General features: G+C 45.7%; 1 protein-coding gene across 5 annotated transcripts in view; it reads right to left on the bottom strand.

The window, feature by feature from the left end:
* CLPB (ClpB family mitochondrial disaggregase) overlaps positions 1-19,216 on the bottom strand; it is a 169,314-nt gene that overhangs the window by 128,230 nt on the left and 21,868 nt on the right. For all 5 annotated transcript variants that reach the window (XM_045894361.3, XM_064576973.1, XM_045894365.3 and 2 more), the window contains exon 3: positions 10,988-11,074. In XM_045894361.3, the coding sequence (XP_045750317.1) occupies positions 10,988-11,074 (87 nt within the window). The remainder of the gene's footprint in view (positions 1-10,987; positions 11,075-19,216) is intronic.

Here is a 19,216-nt window from a genome sequence, read left to right as displayed (position 1 = left end):
AGTCTCCTTCCAAAGCCCTTGTTCCTCACCACTACATCACATACAACTAGACTATGTGCTCCCCCAAACAGGGACTGTGCCCCGACCATCTGTTCCTCACACATAAGGCCCAGTACAGACCAGTAAATATTTGTTGAATCAATTCATTTCTGGGGCCTTAATACTGAACTTGCTGATGCACACACTGAGTTTTTTGTCAGCTCCTAGGCTTTATTTGCTACTATTGCTAAGTTAGGTCTTCCTCACCCTGGATTTTACAGTTGGCTTTTGGTTTTAATTGCAGACTTAAACACTTGTCCTATTAATGTTTATCACCACAGATTTAACCACTGTTCTAGCCCACTGAGTTCTTTTTTCAATATCCCCAATTCTTTCACCCAACATATTACCTCCCTCTTTAAGTTTCATTTAATCTGCCAGCTGGGTTGGCATTTATCCATGTAATGACTGAATAGGACAGGGCCCTGTGGCTCACCACTAGCGTTTGCTCTCCAATCTCTAATCATATATACACAACATATGAAACAGGTCACTCACCATCTGACTGAACTATTCTCCACATCATACTTTATTCATGTGGGTATCACGAGAGACAAATACCTTGCTGAAACCCAGACACACCTACTATATTACTTTATACTCCTGATCCACTAGCCTGCGGCCCTATTTAAATAAGCAGCTCACCTCTTTCTGCCATCTTGGAGCCTATGGAGGCCTGCTGGGAATAGGACTCCTAAAATGACAAATATGTCTGGAAGGCTGTGGTCCAAGGCCATTTTTGCTGGCTATAAGTGAGGTCTCCCGAACCAGAGGGAGCACAAAGCTCTTCTAAAAATTTATGCTCGAGATGAAGCTGAATTCTATTTAAGTAAGAGATGTGCTTAGGTGTACAAAGCAAAGAACAACAGAGTGACTCCTGGTGAGAAACTGAACAAAACCAGAGTAATCTAGGGAAAAGTAACTCGTGCTCATGGAACCAGTGGCATGGTTCATGTCAAATTCTGAAGCAACCTTCCTGCTAAAGCCACTGGCCACAGAATCCATGTGATGCTGTACCACTCAAGGATTTAAACTTACTGAAAAGTAAATAAATAAAGGTATAGATTTGTTCTCTTATAAAAATATATATATATGGCGCCTGGGTGGCTCAGTCGTTAAGCATCTGTCTTCGGCTCAGGTCATGGTCCCAGGGTCCTGGGATCGAGCCCCGCATCAGGCTCCCTGCTCAGCGGGAAGCCTGCTTCTCCCTCTCCCACTCCCCCCTGCTTGTGTTCCCTCTCTCACTGTGTCTCTGTCAAATAAATAAATAAAATCTTTAAAAATAAATAAATATATAATAAATAAGCAAGCAAGCAAGCAGCTCATGGCACAATGTGGGTCTGATGTCTTTAAAAAGAGGTGTGGGAGTGAACCATATCACAGTCCCTAGAAGTGGAATGTCTTTCCCCAAGCAGCTGAATTGGATGAGCACTGGATGCTCCCTTGATCCCAAACCGAAACTCTCCATGAAAGCACCGAACACAGAACCCCAGGACGAGATATAGTGTTGGAAAAGGGGGGTTACCCTGAGATTGTTATGTTAGGCAAATGAGCTGGCACTGCTTTCCAGGGAGCACTGTCTTGGGTTGCCTGAGGTCAAGGCATGCATCTGCCAAACTAGAATCGGTGCACGCTGGAATTGGAATATCATTACTACGAAACAGGATTATCTTGAGCAACGATTCCAAATGGGATTAGAAATGACTGTTACTCAGACATAATCGGCCACAGCAGCAGTGGGAGAAACATCAAGCCCGGCACACTTTTCTGGGGGCATGATGCTGGCATTCTGGGCACCTGGCCAGCACCCTTATCCACCCTTCCTTGCTGGGAAATACTGGGCACTGTCCAGCATCAGGCAGGTGGCCACCTGGGACAAGAGCCAGTCCCACATCAAAGTGCCCTGCTCTGGGGTCTCATGTTCTAGGCCCAGTTTCTTAGATGAAAAGGAGTGGAAAAAGAATCTCCAAAGCCCTTCTGCTTCTGAGCCACCTAAAGGTGTTGGTGAGAGACAAGTTAATAACCCACATTCAAAGATAGGCTAACCTGCAGACTGTTAACTAATTTCCTCCTGGAGTGATCCACATTCAGCAGTAATAATAATAATTAAGCACCACCACCACTACTATTATGCTACTAACTAAAGTAGCCAACCCTTACCGAGTGCTTACTATATGGCAGGCATTGTTCTAAACAATACAATATTTACATATTTAAACCTCAAAACAGCCTTTTGGGGAAGATTTGCTTATTATCCCCATTTTATGGTTGAAGAAACAATCACAAGTAAGTGAAAGAACCTGCCAGGGTACATAAGTGGAAAGAGGAAGAACAGGAGTTGAACCCATGTAATGTGGCTCTAGAGCTGCGGACATACTGACACTAGACTACCACAGAGTGAGAGGATCGTGGCCAGTCTGGATAGGGCCTTTCCTTCCATTCTCTGGTCTCTAGACTCCGCCAGCTCCTCCAACCAGATCTGGCACATTCTTACTTTCTCACCTTTGTGAACTTATGTTCACACCGGTCCTCTGGCACTAATGATATTCCAGAAATGTTGTCCCTCTACTCTCCACCTCTACCAATCAAAATCCTGTCCATCCTTCAAGGCCCACCTTGTGTGAAAGGCCTCCTTTCATGATCTCGCCTCTACACGGCATGATCTCGCCTCTACACGGCATGATCTCTGCCTGGCACGAGAGGTGGTTTTCTCTGGGACACTGACCACATTCTGCCTCATTCTACGGATTGTTTAAAAAAGGGGGGGGGGGGACTTGTTTATCCCTTTACTGTCAGCTTTTTTTTTTTTTTTTAATTTCTAAGTAATCTCTGTATCCAAGGTGGGGCTCGAACTTACAACCTCAAGATGAAGAGTTATATGCTCTACCGACTGAGCCAGCCAGGTACCCCCTGATAGTCAGTTTGTTTTTTTTTTTTTTTTTAAGATTTTATTTATTTATTTGACAGAGAGAGATAGGGAGAGCAGGAACACAAGCGGGGGAGTGGGAGAAGGAGAAGCAGGCTTCCTGCTGAGCAGGGAGCCCGATGTGGGCCTCGATCCCAGGACCCTGGGATCATGACCTGAGCCGAAGGCAGACGCTTAATGACTGAGCCACCCAGGCACCAGACAGTCAGCTTTTTGAGACAAGGAGAGTGGTTTGTCTGTTTTTAGACTTCTCATAATCATCCAGCATGTCTTGACACCAGTGGGTCATCAAGAAACCCTGACTGAGCTGACCTGACTTTGGTCCTGGCACCTCTTAGTCCATCCCAAGGCCTTGCTCCCCACCCCTTCCCTCCACAGGCAGTATATCCAGTGGAAAGAATGAGAATTTATGGTTCAAAAACAACTGGCTTCAAATCCTGGCCCCCTCTTTCACTTATTAGACAACCATGGGCATCTCTGAGCTTCATTTTCCCTATCTGTAAAATAGGGATAATGATCCTTCCCTATTAGGACTGTAGTGAGGATTAGAGCCAACACAGAAGTGCCTGACATGGGCCTGGCATACAGAAAGCACCCAATCACAACCATAGCCATGATCACCACTACAGTCAGATTGGCCAGCACAAAGCCCAGCCTCCTTGGGCCAAAGGAAGCACCCCTCTGCAACAAGCAGCCAGGCCAAGAACAAGCTGGGGACCCTAGGAAGAGGCTGTAGGCCTTTAAGGCAGGATAGATCTCTATGTGGTCAGGCCCCCTAACGATCTGCACTGAAGCACGGCTGCAGGGGTCCTCCACTTGCACTCTGTCTCCGGCTAGCCAGCAAGGGAGGAGAACTTCCCAGGGAAGCTGCCCCTGGTCCAGCTGCAAGAGCAGCATCATTGTAGGAACACCTCTGCAGCTGCTGCCCCACAAAGAAAGGCCTGCACAGCCTCTTCTGCAGGAAAGAAATCTGGTTGGGACTGCTGGTTTATTAAAGACAGGGTTTAATGCCCACCCAGCCACCTCCTTAGTAAGGTGGAGGGAAAATAAGCAAATGCTAAAAATAAATAACTGCTATGAGAGGAAATTAAATGGTCTTCAGCCAAGGATGGCGGCATTTTAAAATTAACAAAGCCCAGGTACCACATCCAGGAAGGCCTTGGCAAATGCGTGTTAGCCACTCATTAGATCAGCTCCTCAGGGACCCCAGCCAAGCAGGGAAGGCAGTGCCGGGAAGCAGGCCTTCCGATGCTGATGAAATGCACTCCGGGAGAAAAGGCAGAGGAGGGAGGGAGATTCTTGTGGGGAATTTCAAACAGTTTTGCTGGAGCTCTGCCTCATGGCCTCACCTTCTCTGAGGCAGGGGCTTTCAAAGCAACCACCAAGCCCAAGTGGACTCAAATCTGAATCTTCCCCCACCACCCCACTCTTTCAGGATCTTTGGTTCCTGAAGCACCACATCGGCCACACTATTTAGGTGGTCTCCCTGTATGGCAGTGCAGGGACAAGGAGTCGGAGGATGATGTGGGATGGGAGGCAAGTTCTCAGTCCTGTACCCTGCACTTTTTCCTTACTATTAAGAATTGTAGGATATGCTGTGAATTTATATAAGCTCACTGTGTATCACTTGTAAGTGAATTTATCACTATTCATCAGTAATTATACTTCATGACATCACAAATGAGAATTCATAAACCTTTATTCTCTACTAACAATTACAGTATACAGTACTCTAATGTGAAACACCATTAACAATAGGAAGTCTAAACATTCCAGGTGACCATGAACTATATGAATTCATTTTGACACTACAAACGTGAATTCTTGGTATGCCACAGGTTACAATTAATAATGGAAATTAGGGCGCCTGGGTGGCTCAGTTGGTTAAGCGACTGCCTTCGGCTCGGGTCGTGATCCTGGAGTCCTGGGATCGAGTCCCGCATCGGGCTCCCTGCTCGGCAGGGAGTCTGCTTCTCCCTCTGACCCTCCCCCCTCTCATGCTCTATCTCATTCTCTCTCTCAAATAAATAAATAAAATCTAAAAAAAAAAAAATAATGGAAATTAGACAGGGATGATGTCTTTTTAAGTTTTTTTTAAGTCAATTTACAGAAGTATCATTTACTCATAGTAAAATGCATCCTTTTAAGATGTACAATTTGATGAGTTTTCATTGTATATCACCACCACAATCAAGATTTAGAATATTTCCATCACCCCAAAAGTTCCTTTGGGTCCCTCCTCCTAAATCCTAGCAGGCACTAACCTGATTTCTGTCCCTACAGTACTGCCTTTTCCAGGCTGTCATATATTTTTGGAGTTATACCATAGGTAGTTTTTTGTGTCTGGCTTTAGCTTAGCATAAGGCTTTTAAGATTCGTCTCTGTTGGGGCACCTGGGTGGCTCAGTCGGTGACGCATCCAACTCTTGATTTCGGCTCAGGTCATGATCTCAGGGTTGTGAGATCAAGCCCTGTGTGGGCTCTGCACTGAGTGTGGAGCCTGCTTAGTAAGAGTCTATCTCGGGGTGCCTGGGTGGCTCAGTCGTTAAGCGTCTGCCTTCGGCTCAGGTCATGATCCCAGGGTCCTGGGATCGAGCCCCGCATCGGGCTCCTTGCTCAGTGGGGAACCTGCTTCTCCCTCTGCTGCTCCCCCTGCTTGTGTTCCCTCTCTCACTGTGTCTCTCTGTCAAATAAATAAATAAAATCTTTAAAAAAAAAAAAAAAGAGTCTATCTCTCCCTCTCCCCCTCCCCAAGTCTCGTGCATGCACTCTCTTAAAAAAAAAAAAAAATTCATCCCTGTTGCTGTATGTGTGAACAGTTTTTTTTTTTTTTTTTTTTTAAGATTTTATTTATTTGACAGAGAAAGAAAGAGCACAAACAGGGGAGCAGCAGTCAGAGGGAGAGGGAGAAGCAGGCTCTCCTGGAAGCAGGGAGCCTGATGGGGGGCTCGATCCCAGGACCCTGAGCCAAAGGCAGTCGTTTAACCAAGTGAGCTACGCAGGCGCCCCTGAATAGTTCTTTTTTTTTTTAATTGCTGGGTGGTGGTCCACTGTATGGATGTACCATAATTTGTCCATTCACCAGCTAATGGACATTTGGGTGATTTCCAGTTTTTGGCAATTATGAACAAAGCTACTATGTCTGCATACAGGTCTTTTTGAAGATGTGTGTTATGTCTCATGGATAAAATTGGTACAGGAGCTGGTATTGCTGGGTTGCATGGTAAATATATGTTTTACCTTTATGAGAAACTGCCAAAGTGTTTTCCAAAGTGGCCACAGCATAATAATGCATTCCTATCAGCAATGATGGCAATTGTTCTGCATCCCTGTCAGCACTTGGTATTGTCAGCTTTTCTAAATTTTAGCCATTCTAAATGACTAATGTGGAGTATCTTTTCATGTGCTTATTTGCTATCCATCTCTTCTCTGGTTAATGTCTGCTCAAATCTTTTGCCCATTTTTTAAAAATTGGGTTGCCTTTTTATTTTTTATTTATAAGAGTTCTTTATATCTTCTGGATAATATTCCTTTATCAGATGTGTGTTTTGACAGTTTCTTTTTTGAGAAATTAAAAATTATAAGGATCTAAATCATACCATTTTTCTGCCAAACCACTATCCCCTGCATATACACACTGATGAAGGAAACAGGATAGACTCAAACCTTCAGTTTACAAATACCTTAGTGCCACTGGACGGAGAGTCAAGCAGTAGTTGATACCTGCTAAAACTCATGAGGCTATTTTTATCTCCACTGTAAGCACCCAACCAACACTAGACTTTAAGGAAAGCTACATCTGGAGAAATGGCTGTCTTATAAACAGCTTTTGGCCCCCCAGGCTCTGCACCTCCCAAAAGCCCTGTTCTGGTCCACCAGGCTCCTGGAATGGTCAACAGTCGTCACACTCCATTGCTGGCCATTGTCCACTGGGAAAGGTAGGAGGCTCCCAATCCATCCTTCAGTGAAAGAGCAAACAGTGGGGCCTGTGGCTGCTTGGACATCAAAGTTGAGCAAACAGGCCTGGCAGGCCCTGCCTCTCCGCCTACACATCCTGCAAATGCCATGTGAAGGAGCTTCCCTGAGGGGGTCATGACTTTCAGCTTGTCATAGCACACATCAAAGTTTGCACCACACACGAACTGGGTACATGGGTTCGAATCAAGTCGCCTAAGAGCGGATACTCAGCCATTGTGTCCAGTTTTAATCCTGTGTTTTCCCAAGTAATTAAGCCTTCTTGCTTATGAACTTGTGACTAAGTAAAGCATCACTGAGAGGTTGTAACATCAAAGTGCCTTCCACCGTCTGTCCATGTTTGGTAAAATTGGATTTCTTTCTCTTCTTAAAGAAAAACTAATTGAATTTAGCTGCAGGCTGGGTATATTTGCACGAGCTGGTGAAGGCTCTGCTAAGTCACAGTGATCATCCTGGGACCCTGTGGCTTAGCCTTTAGCTGGGCTGGGTCAAAGTGCAACACAGAATGAGGCACCCAGACTCAAGCTAAACAAGTGCCTATAGCATGAGGCTTACGGAGGCCTCACTATGGAAAAGGGGTCAGCCCCCAGCAACTGCTCCTCAAGTCACTACTTCACCCAAGCTGTTACTAGGGCTGGCAAAAGGATCATCCTAGTAGAATGTTGGTAAATCTTTGGCAGAACGGCTACTGAAGACAATGGCCATCACATTACTCGAGTCCTTGATGTCTGCAGTCCAAGGAAGCTTCTTAAGGCAAAGGCCGTGATGCTTATTATCTGAATCCGTCACAGCCTAGCACATCAGCACCAGATGCAGTATAGTTTTAAAAAATGTTTGCTGGATACATAAAATGATAATAGAAAGGGGTGTCAGAACAAAGTTCTTCTTTCCTGAAGAACCAAACTCTCTGTATCCCTTCTTTTGCCTTGCTCATCAGGAAACTTCAATCTAAAGTAATACTGAATTCCACTAATTACCTGACTTACAGTGAGTATAGCATGGTCTGATTTATGTGAAATCACACACATACACTGCTCAATTTCTAGATAGAAGGAATTCAGTTGACTCCTACTTTCTTCTCTATATTATTTTTACAAAAACAATAAACCTATTTTCAGAAAAGAAAATCTCTGGTTCAATCCTGATACAATTATCTTTCCTTTTACCAATATGATTTCTGATCCTGGTCCAGTTTTAACTCTCCTGTGTACATTTATATTTGTATTTTAATTTGAGTCACTGCAAACCCTTTTTGGAAATAAAAGGAGAGAATAAATTATAAATTAAGTTCCCATACATACTTTTAAAATTTTGTTCTACAGGACTGTATTTTTTATTAAAAATTAAATAAAATAGTACTATCTTTACTATTCAAAATTAAGTTAAAAATATATATATACAAATAACAGTTCACAAGATGTTAGTCTCCTTAAGGATAGAGATTATTGTGCTATATCCCTAAGGACATAGGCATGAAGCAGGCACTCACTAAAGGCAGTTGAGGGTGAAATGACTGGATCATCTCAGGACCTCTCCTTTGAGCTTGTGGGCTGACAACATCTAATGCAGGTGAAGGTTCTCTGCTTCAGTCTTGAAGCAAGGGGTGCTGCCCCTCTATCCTCCCTTCATCCAAGTCCAATTGAAATGGTGGCATTTCAGGCCTGGCCAATATGATTCCAGAAGGGCTTGGTAACTGATGAAATAAGGATCAGTACACTTCTAATAAGGAGAAACTTATTGGCAGACTGTGCTGGTATGGACATGATCATCTTTTAAGACCACTCCCATAGCACCTTACCAATGAGGCCTACTCACCCTAATCAAGGTACTTCTGGCATTCCTTTTTATCAGGTTCTATTTTCCTTTTTCCATAGCACTTCTTACTTTCTAATATAGTATATATTTTATTTATGTATTATATTTATCATTTACTACCCAGGGACCACCGCTAGTATAGAAATAAGCTCTATGAGGGCAGGGATCTTTGTCTGTGAAGAACAGTGCCTGGCAAACAGTAGGTGCCAAAAAAAAATCATGATATGAATAAATTAACCTAAAAGGTACGCTACTTTCAATAAAAATCCGTCCCTAGACACTGGAAGGAAGAGGAGGACACAAAATGGATGTTTAAAACACCAATAATTAGTTCTAAGAACCAAAACAAGTAAATACAAGCCAACACTCTCACTTTGCTCAACAAGCATCACTGATTTGCTAATGGCACTGGATAAAGACAGGGCAATCAGTTAAGGCAACAAGTCATTAGAATTAGAGAAAAGTGTCCCCAAAGCACATCTACCAGCTAGCTGCACACTGATTGACAATACTCTTAAGTATAGTGTTACTTCCTCATCTGTCGCAATGCTAGAAATACTACATCTAGAAGGGCCACACACCCCCTTCCCTTTTCTCCACCACCTGCTTGCTATCTCTTGTGGATGGAGAGAGCCGCCAGCTGGGAAAGAAGACTGGTGGGTGGGGTGGAGGTGGTGGTGGGTGGAGTATCAGTGGTAGAATAAACACACGTTTGTGTATAGACATGGCTAATGTGGGTAATAGAGAATAACAACTCGTCATTTGTAACAGGTAGCACATACACTATTGCACTGGGCTCTTGCAAAAATACAGCGGGAATCTACTCTGCTGCCAGATTCAGTCCCCTCATACCCTCTGCTCTGATAATATCCTGTCCACATGGCTCTGACATCAGTGGTTACATTAGACTCTCTCTCTTAACTGCCTTTCTTTTCCACATTGGACCTTGAGCTCCTAAGGTCTCTGATTCTCCAATGATTAGCACAAAGTCTGGCTCAGAGTAGATATTTACCAAATGCTTGTGAAAATAACTGATTTCAGGTGAAGAAACAGGGTACCCCCAGAATTCTGAAATTCAACTAAGGGTCAGAACCAGAACTGGATTCCAGGCCTCTCAACTGCAAAGCCTATTTACACCAAGTTTTCTTTTTAAGTGCTTGGAGCTTAAGAGGCAAATAAGGAAATGGAGTGCTGAGAACAGGCTCAGGACAGAGGAACAGAGAAGAGAGACCTACCTCAAGCACAGCTAAGTCTCTCAGCCCGTCTGAGGCAGTGCCACCTCTACATTAGAAAATCCCTGTTTTCTTTTCCAAAGGCCAGTAGTGGCAGACAAAAGCCTTAATGATCAGCTTGAAGAAAAAATTAAAACTGGTACTTCAAACTACCAATTTCCATGGCTGCTACTAAAGTGCCCAGTCTGCTTTCTTTGAAAGCATTTCTTTTTGCTCTTTTTTAATCAATTATTTTGCATAACTACAGCTAGAGACTGGGATGGAGAAGTAGCATCTGGGATCTGGCAGACGGAGGCAGCAGTGAGGTAAAGTAAAACACAGATTTTGCAGGCAGCCAGACCATATTCTAACTCCTGTCTGTGTGACCTCAGACAAATCATCTTTTCTCTCTGGGCTTCAGTTCTCTCAGCTGCAAAATGAGAATTTTGGCAAATTGTGGCAATTGTGAGAATTGGAAATAACTCTCTACACATAGGGGACTATTTCAACCTTTACAAAATAGTTTCCCCCTGAGGGAATGGGGAAGTGGGCAGGAAAAGAGCAGGGCCTCCAATGGTACGGAGGGAGTGCCACCGCCCCCCCACCTCCAGCCCCGGTTTCCATCAGAATCTTCAAAGAAATAGCCCAGTGGAGCCCTCGCTGAGGACGGTGACTAGCTTCCTCCACATGGACAGACAGTGGAAAACGAAAACATGAAGGGAACTCACATGTGTACCTTCAACCACTTAACACAGGCTTGCAAACATTTCATGGCTTCAATAATGCAAATGACTCGCTTAAGGTCACAAAGCAAATGAAAGATGGAGCCAGGATCCAAGGCTATCTCTTCCCTTTCCCCATCTTCTATACTTTCATTATACCAGGTGTAGACCTGACCTTCAGCTCAGTCCATCACCCTGCCTCTGGGGAAGACAACAAGGAGACAAGCAGGGTGGGAGAGGGTTCTGGATTGTGGTCTGCAAGGCTCAGGCTAAGGGAGCCCTGTGTGGAAGATCTCTCACCTGTCATTTCGGCTGATGGCTGCCACCATGAGTGCTGTCCAGCCAAGTCTGTGCCTTGCATTAACATCTGCACCTTCCGACAAGAGCCTAGAAAGAAACAGAGGAATATTTTCAGTATATGGCTTATCGTGGAGGTAGGAGTGGAAGAAATTAGACAGTCAACAAACAGGGAGGCTAGGTGAATCTGGAAATAGTCACAGGCCTTTGAGAACTAAGTACCCATCCCAGCTCCTCTGGCCACTCTCCCCTCACCCCAGGCCTGTCCTATCTCTCTCATTCTTCCCTTGCATAAGTCTGACCCCTGCTGTTACCTTCTGAGGAAAGAATGTGTCTTCCCTACTTTAGTACCCTGACACTCCCATTCCCTTAGTCCAGAATGCTCTTTCCCTGATTCTTTGCCTACTCTAATCCTACTAGCATGCTATGGGGTACAATCCTGGCTTGAGAACTCCCTTCTGAGAAGGCTTCCTTGGCTCATCCAGTCCACAGATCTCTTCTCTGTCCTTAGAATTCCCCTATGATTCATGGAGGAGCACTGAATGCCCAATGACACTGCCTATCTAGGTAGTTCCCAGTTTACCAAAGGATCACATCCTCAAGTTTCTCTGTATGGTGGCTGTTTGGAAACTGAAAATCTTGAACCCAAGGAAAGATGGGAAGAATGTTAGAAATGCTAGATTAGTTTTCTAGGAAAGTCCACATGAGCCTATTTGACTCTCTATGCCAGTGCCTAGCACACAGTAGGAGTTCAATAGTTGCTGGATAAACTAACAAACATAGGGCTTTAAATATATCACTAAAATCCTGAATTCTGGGTCCTGGGAACAAGGGGTTGGACAGAGAGAAGGGGAGTAAAAAGAACCAACTCTTACTGAGCACCTACTGTAAGCAGGAACTGCCTTCACAACTTGACACATATGCTCTCATTTACTCTTCACACAAGTTTAAGGAACTGATGTTAACCTCTTTTCATGGATGAGGTGACAGGCTCAGTGAGGTAAAATGACTCACTGAAGGTCACAAAGCCAGCTAAGGGCCATCAGTGACTGAAGTTCAGGTTGATAATGGCTCTATGGCCAGAGATCCTGTCACCTCACAGCCCTTCCTCCAGACTGAACCTAGCTCCATGGAACGTGGAAGACAAGAGACTCAACTGACTTTAGCAAATCACTGCATGTGCTTGGTCCTGTGCTAGATTCTGGGGTGGGGAGTGAGAAGACACGGGGTCTGCCCTAGGGAGCAAATGATTTAGTTGTGGGGAGGGGGGGAACTAAGGACAGTAGGAAATCAAAGCCTGGAGTGTGTGGTTTCCCACCAGAAGTGCTGCAGGAGGCCAGGAGAGCGCGAGACCAAAAGTCAAGAGCGATCCGCCAACAAGGCAGGATCTGACTATGGGGAATGGGTAGAGGGTGTTTGGGGGAACTGGGAGGCCACTAACTCTTTAGTGGGTTCCAAATGAAAGGCACCAGCAGAGAGTCTGGAGGTGGGGTTGAGTCCTAGCACCATTCTTGTGCCACAATGTGCAGTAACTCCTTGTCTGGATCAAGCCAAATAAAAGCTCTGTGCGGCTGAAGTAAGCAGGGGCGGAAGGCTTGGGAGGAGGAGCCACAGCATGTACGCACTCATCTGGCCTGAGCTGACGCAGGGAGGAGACAGGCACTGTCGGAGCCCAGGGCCAGCAAGCACATAAGCATGCATCGGAGGAGCTCTGTGAATGGGGGAGCGCAGGCTGCAGATGCATACCCAGGGAACCTAACCCAGACTCAGCGACCGAAAAGGCCTCCCTGAGGAGGTGATGCTAGAGAGTCGCCAGATAAATGGGGTTGAGGGAGGGGAAGGAGTATGTCAGGCAGAGGTAAAGCCTCTCATCCAGAGGAGAAGGCAGCATGACTGGGCCCAAAATGTGAGGGAGGATTGTCAAGAGAGGAGGTTGGGAAACCCTCACCTCTCACCTCTAATTTGGAGGATTTCTTCTGGTGAAACTCCTGGGCCTCTTTACCACACAGAGTTAAACTTCTTTTTGGAGAAATAATTTTCCATGGCCAAGAATATTAAAGAGACTAAGAGCCCTATGAGACAAAAATCTCTTTTTGCACAAAACCTCCTTCCTAATTTACAAAACCTGCCCTGGTTTAGCAGGTGCTGTGCAAAGTGCATGGGTCTGAAAGTTCAGAGCCTGGTTCTGATCCTGTGATTCTGATCAGATGGCCTCATTTCTCTGGTCCTCAGTCCAGAAGGCTACAAAATCAGGACCAGCTGAAGCAAAACAAAGAGATTTCTTTTTTTTTTAATTTTATTATGTTATGTTAGTCACCATACATCATTGGTTTTTGATGTGGTGATCCACGATCCATTGTTTTCGTATAACACCCAGTGCTCCATGCAGTACGTGCCCTCCTTAATACCCATCACCGGGATAACCAATCCCCCCTCCCCTCTAAAACCCTGTTTGTTTCTCAGAGTCCATAGTCTCTCATGGTTCATCTCTCCCTCCGATTCCCCCCCCTTTTTCCCTTCCTTCTCCTAATGTCTTCCATGCTATTCCTTATGTTCCACAAATAAGTGAAACCATATGATAATTGACTTTCTCTGCTTGACTTATTTCACTTAGCATAATCTCCTCCAGTCCCATCCATGTTGATGTAAAAGTTGGGTATTCATCCTTTCTGATGGCTGAGTAATATTCCATTGTATATATGGACCACATCTTCTTTATCCATTCATCAGTTGAAGGGCATCTCAGCTCTTTCCACGGTTTGGCTGTCGCGGACATTGCTGCTATGAACATTGGGGTGCATATGGCCCTTCTTTTCACTACATCTGTGTCTTTGGGGTAAATACCCAGTAGTGCAATTGCTGGGTCATAGGGTAGCTCTATTTTTAAATTTTTGAGGAAACTCCACACTGTTTTCCAAAGTGGCTGTACCAACTTGCATTCCCACCAACAGTGTAAGAGGGTTCCTCTTTCTCCACAACCTCTCCAACATTTGTTGTTTCTTACCCTGTCCATTTTTGCCATTCTAACTGGTGTAAGGTGGTATCTCAATGTGGTTTTGATTTGGATTTCCCTGATGGCTAATGATGATGAACATTTTTTCATGTGTCTGTTAGCCATTTGTGTGTCTTCTTCAGAGAAGTGTCTTTTCATATCTTCTGCCCACTTTTTGACTTGATTATTTGTTTTTTGGGTGTTGAGTTTGAGAGGTTCTTTATAGATCTTGGATACCAGCCCTTTATCTGTAGTGTCATTTGCAAATATCTTCTCCCATTCTGTGGGTGGCCTCTAAAACAAAGAGGTTTCTGAAGGAAAAGACATGAAGTGTGCCTTGAAGAACAGGAACAATTTAGAGGCAAGGGAGGAAGTGCACGCCAGTCAAGAGGAAAGGAACAAGACAGAAGCAGGGAAGCAATGGGAAGGTAGATTCAGAGATATAAAAGGATTCAGGTAGATCCATCCAGGTGACAGTTCACAGCAAAGAAACAGGCAGCTGCCAAGGTATGCAGGGTCTACAAAAGGACCTCTAAAGCCAAGCTACCAAGGCAGTGGGCATAAACCTTTTTGAGCCATAGGCTTCAAGCTGATGACTCCAGAAAAGTGCATAGGAACACACATACTCAAAAAATAATTTTTTCTTTCCTTACATACAATGTCCATGAGTTCACAGCTCTTCATGAAATAACAGATCTTAGGTTAAAAACCCAATCTAAAGGGTTGACAAATGTCTGGTATGCAGGCTACTGTCCTGTACTCTTGCATCTAAGTCAGAAATCACGAATCTCTCCTGGCAGCTCTCTCCTGTGGAGCCTTTGAAAAAGTCTCAGAATCCTCAACACTCGTTCCAATCGGCCAACATTAATCAACTAAAGCTGGCAACAGAGAAGAAACCTCTTTGGCATTCCTTAGACTCTCACCACAGGCAGAGGGGTTGTCACCGAAGGTTTCTGGGCAAAAGAAATTACAAAATTAACCTGAGAGCTTAAGCAAGTTGAGTCTGAAAGGGGAGAGAGTAGAAAGTGGGAACAAGAAGACCTTTTGGGGGCTGCTATAATATGAGACCAAAGGAGATGACCCACTGTCTCCAGTGGGTCAGTGACCCATGTTTCCCTGCCTGGGTCCTGAGAATTCTGGAAGCAGCTCTGGTCTGGAGGCAGGGCCGAAGAAAGAGGATGGAGATGCCTCCTCCTCATGTCCCTTGAGGGCTGAGTGTAGCATAATGAAAAGGATGAACAAAGGACTTTAGAATAAATTAGACCTGGATTCAAATTCTAGTCCAGCTAGATGATCCTGGGCACATCAATTCTCTGAGTCTCAGTTTTCTCACCTATCAAATAAGGACACTAACCTCTACTTTGCTGGGATCCCAGCCCAATACCTGGCTTATAACAGGTGTTCAATACAGGGTGACTTCGGCCTGCCACCTTACCCTACTTCCAGCCCTTTGATGGACCAATGTGTTCTAGTCTGAAGCTGGCAGTAGCAGGTTGGCCAATACCCAGGGATTCTAAGACAGGGTCACACAGGATGACCTGGATAATTCATCCAGCCTGGCTCCAGGCACTCCTCTATTCATCTATTCAACAAACATGTGTACACACCTACTTTGCGCCCAGCTGCATGCTGGCTCCTGAGGATACAAGACAGAGGTTCTTGCTTTCCAGAACTGAGCCAAGCAGGGTTTTCTCTTTTCTCTTTATATACATATATACATATGTATTTCTGTTTATTACTTCTTTTACAAATAACTGCATTTTAAGATAAACTCATACTGCTAAGTATACAATAATTCCATTTTTAGGAATTGCTATATAATTCTCTACGGCACATCCACCAGATTTTTCCCTCTCTGCTCTCCCAGAGATACCCACTCAGGCAGCCTCCATGTCCCAGGCACCAAAAGCGATGCTCAAAGAACAACGTCTTGCATGTGCCCCTTTGGATGGGTGTGAGTATTTCTCTGGGGCATGTACTAGCAGTGGGATCCCTGGGTTTTGGGTTTGCGTTACTTGGTTTGATGCCACTGTGCCAGGGTCCTCTCCAGGAAAGCTGCTTCATCTACCCTCCCACCAGCAGGAGGGGTGCTCCTGGCCAACACTCGGCAGTTGCCAGCTTCCTATTGACTGCAAGCCCGATAGGTCTAAAGGGGTCTCATGTTATTGTCTTAGCTTGCGTCTCTGATTAGCAACAATTTTGAGCTACTCGTTACATTCCGTACAATGCGGGATTTTCTTTTAAGAGGAGGACTGCTGGGAAAAAGGGCTTCTCCAAACTTGCTATCCTGTCAACGACCAGAGCCAAGAGAGCACTGAGCAGTCAGGCGGCGGGGGCGCTAGTCAGGGCTGCCACCTCCTGCTCTAACACGCTAGGGAAGGTATCTCATCCTAAGCTTCAGCCTCCTCCTGGGTCCACGCGGGTTTCAGGAGGCGGCACAGAAACCTGAAGGAAAGGGTGCCACCAACCTGATGGGTCACTTCTAGGAGGCAAATCTTAGTGTTCTTCGGTGACACTCCAGCTTTTGAGCCCTGCCCAGCATCCCGACTGAGCATGATTCTTTGCAGCCTCCTGGGGCTCAGGTGTAATGGAAAAAGGAATGACCCTGGAGTCCAAGGGCTGGAGTTCAGATTCTAGCTTTGTCGCTTACTAGCTGTGACATGGGGGATATTAATCTCTATTGTGCAAGGTGGTTGTAAGGATTAAAAGTGATACCACATGGTAGCACTCCATAAGGAGTGGTGGCACTTGTTAAATCAAGGAAGCACCAGAACCAACATTAAAAAGCACTACAAGCGAACCCAACTACAAACAACTTTTCCTCCTTCAGAGCTGGGTGGGGCCCCTCCCCCACCTCCTTCTGTGCAGAGCAGCTCTCAAAGTTAGCATTTCACACACACAGGTCTCCTCCATTTCATTTTGTTGCTTTGCAAGTGAATGCCCAGTGGGCAGTCATTTCAAAGTCCGGGCCAGCTGGGCGTGCAGGGTGGCTGCCTGCTGAGAGTGGCTGAAAGGGCCTCTGCAGCCTGAGAAAGCCACCCCTGCTCTCCCCTGTGATTTTCACCAACAGACAAAATGCGGCAAGTGAATTAATCTCTTTTAAAAAGAGCAATGCTTGTGACAGAGCATGGTGTCTCCGAAAAGGTTAGGATTCCATCATCCCTGAGATGATGAGTGGAATGCTTAATGCGGGTTGCCACTCAGGGCAGAGCAGCCTGTGTCCGGGGGCTGGGCACCGCAGGCCTTTCTGGGCTCCCTCCAGACTTGTGGAAGGCCCTTCCCTAATGAACTAGGTCTCCCGCTTGGCAGGGCAGTAGTGGGTGACACTAATTGGGGGTGGTCCAGGGCAGCGGACAGGGAGGAGGCCACACCAGCAGTCAGGAGTTGAAGCCCAGATCTTGCACAGATCTCAGGCAGTAGTGGGGGGCAGGGGAAGAAGCAGGATGGATTTGGCCCACATGCAGGCTCCAGTACTAACTGGGTGGGTAGGAACGGATGAATGAATGACCTAGCCTCTCTGAACTTTACTTGGTCCCCTCATCTGAGTGACAGCTCCTGCTCTCTGGGCCTGTTCCCACACCTGTTCAAGAATGGAGAGGACCCCAGCAGCCCTACTCTGTAGTCACACGGGGGTACCACGAAGTAACAATGAGCCAAAATATGTAAAAATATTCGACATGTGGGGTGCCTGGGTGGCTCAGTCTGCCTTCGGCTCAGGTCATGGTCCCGGGGTCCTGGGATGGAGCCCCGCATCAGGCTCCCTACTCTGAGGGAAGCCTGCTTCTCCCTCTCCCTCTCTCCCCACTTGTGTTCCCTCTCTCACTATGTCTCTCTCTGCCAAATAAATAAAAATCTTAAAAAAAAATACTCGACATGCAATAAAGCACTGGACAAACGGAAGAGCCTGTGCTATCATTTTCTAATTAGTACCTACCCCACTTTAAGGAAGTAACAGTAAACTAGGATATGTGGAAGGTGTACACAGAACTTGGACCATAAGTGCTCAAAATTTTCTGTGGATTGATAAGTAAACAGTCTCAAATCCCCAGGCAAGGGCAGTGGTAGAATAAGGGTCCCCTAGCCCAAGACCTGAAGATTTCCATAGGAGACTAACACATCAAGGGGAAAAACAAAGCTGTTCTGATCAGGGATCCAGGTGAGTTCTGAAGGCTTCGGACCAAACAGCAAACAATTGATGGAAAAGAGGATAAGAGAGTCAAACTCTCCCTTCCTGCTGTGAGTGCCTCTGTATTCTTTTAAATTTTATTGTTGTTTTTTTGTAACAATGAACATACTATTGTTTTTTTTTAAGCAAAACTTTCTTGGGGAAAGTTTCCCGCCCCCCCCCATCAGCATGGCCGTCCTGTCTCTTCACTCCCTGTGCTGGCACCATGGGGCCACACTCGGGCTTGAATGAGTACATGTCTACAGCACTTCCCTACACACTCTCATCAATACCTCGGTCTTGTGTTGGAAGTTACCTGTTTTATACTGGTGGGCCTGTCTTTTTCAAAGAATTTAGGCTCCTATGTATATGTGGGAGAGTGTGGGTGTAGCTTCTCAGGCTCAGGGCTGGGGACACTTAAGATGCAGGCCTGGGACTGGAGGCCATGGATTCTAGTCGTGGCTCTCTCAGTAACTAGTTGTGTGATCCTAATCTGTCTCTCTGGGCCTCACTTTTCTCTGTGGTAAAATAACGGAACAAATGATTTCTCAAATCCCTGTGAGTCCTAAAATCTTAGGATTCTAAATATGTATAACGTCAAAATTTGAGAAGTGGATTCCTAACAGACACAGGCATTCGCAAGGCTTCCAAAGAAAAGACAACTCCTCGGGCTGCTGCTGTCTGTAGGAGGGAGAGAGTCCCGGACAGGGATATGGGGCAGTTTTGAGTTATTCTGGCTAACCGGCTCTTCCACTCAGGGGAGGGAGGTACCACTTGATTTTTCTTCCTCTTTCTTTATGACCAATCAATACAAAGCGGCCACTGAACTTCAATCGTGCATTGTTCCAACTGATTTCCGGATCCTTCACATTAACCAGCTCTCAGCTGCAGCTGGGGAGGGGGCTGAAGGGTGGGGAGCCCTGGCCCACCTGCATCAGAGGCCTGGAAGCAGTGAGCCATGCAGACTCAATCATGATCACTATCTGGGCAACAGGGCTCTGGCTGGAGCCTCGCAGAAGGTCCTGTTTACAGTAATAACAGCACCAGGCCAGGCTGTCTGAGCAGAAGCAAGGCG

The sequence above is a fragment of the Mirounga angustirostris genome, unplaced genomic scaffold (genome assembly GCF_029215605.1).
Source record: "Mirounga angustirostris isolate CCGP_5_RB_7025 unplaced genomic scaffold, mMirAng1.0.hap1 SCAF_13, whole genome shotgun sequence".
Lineage (NCBI taxonomy): Eukaryota > Metazoa > Chordata > Mammalia > Carnivora > Phocidae > Mirounga > Mirounga angustirostris.
Note: the sequence above shows the minus strand (reverse complement) of the source record. Positions and strands in the feature narration are given on the sequence as shown.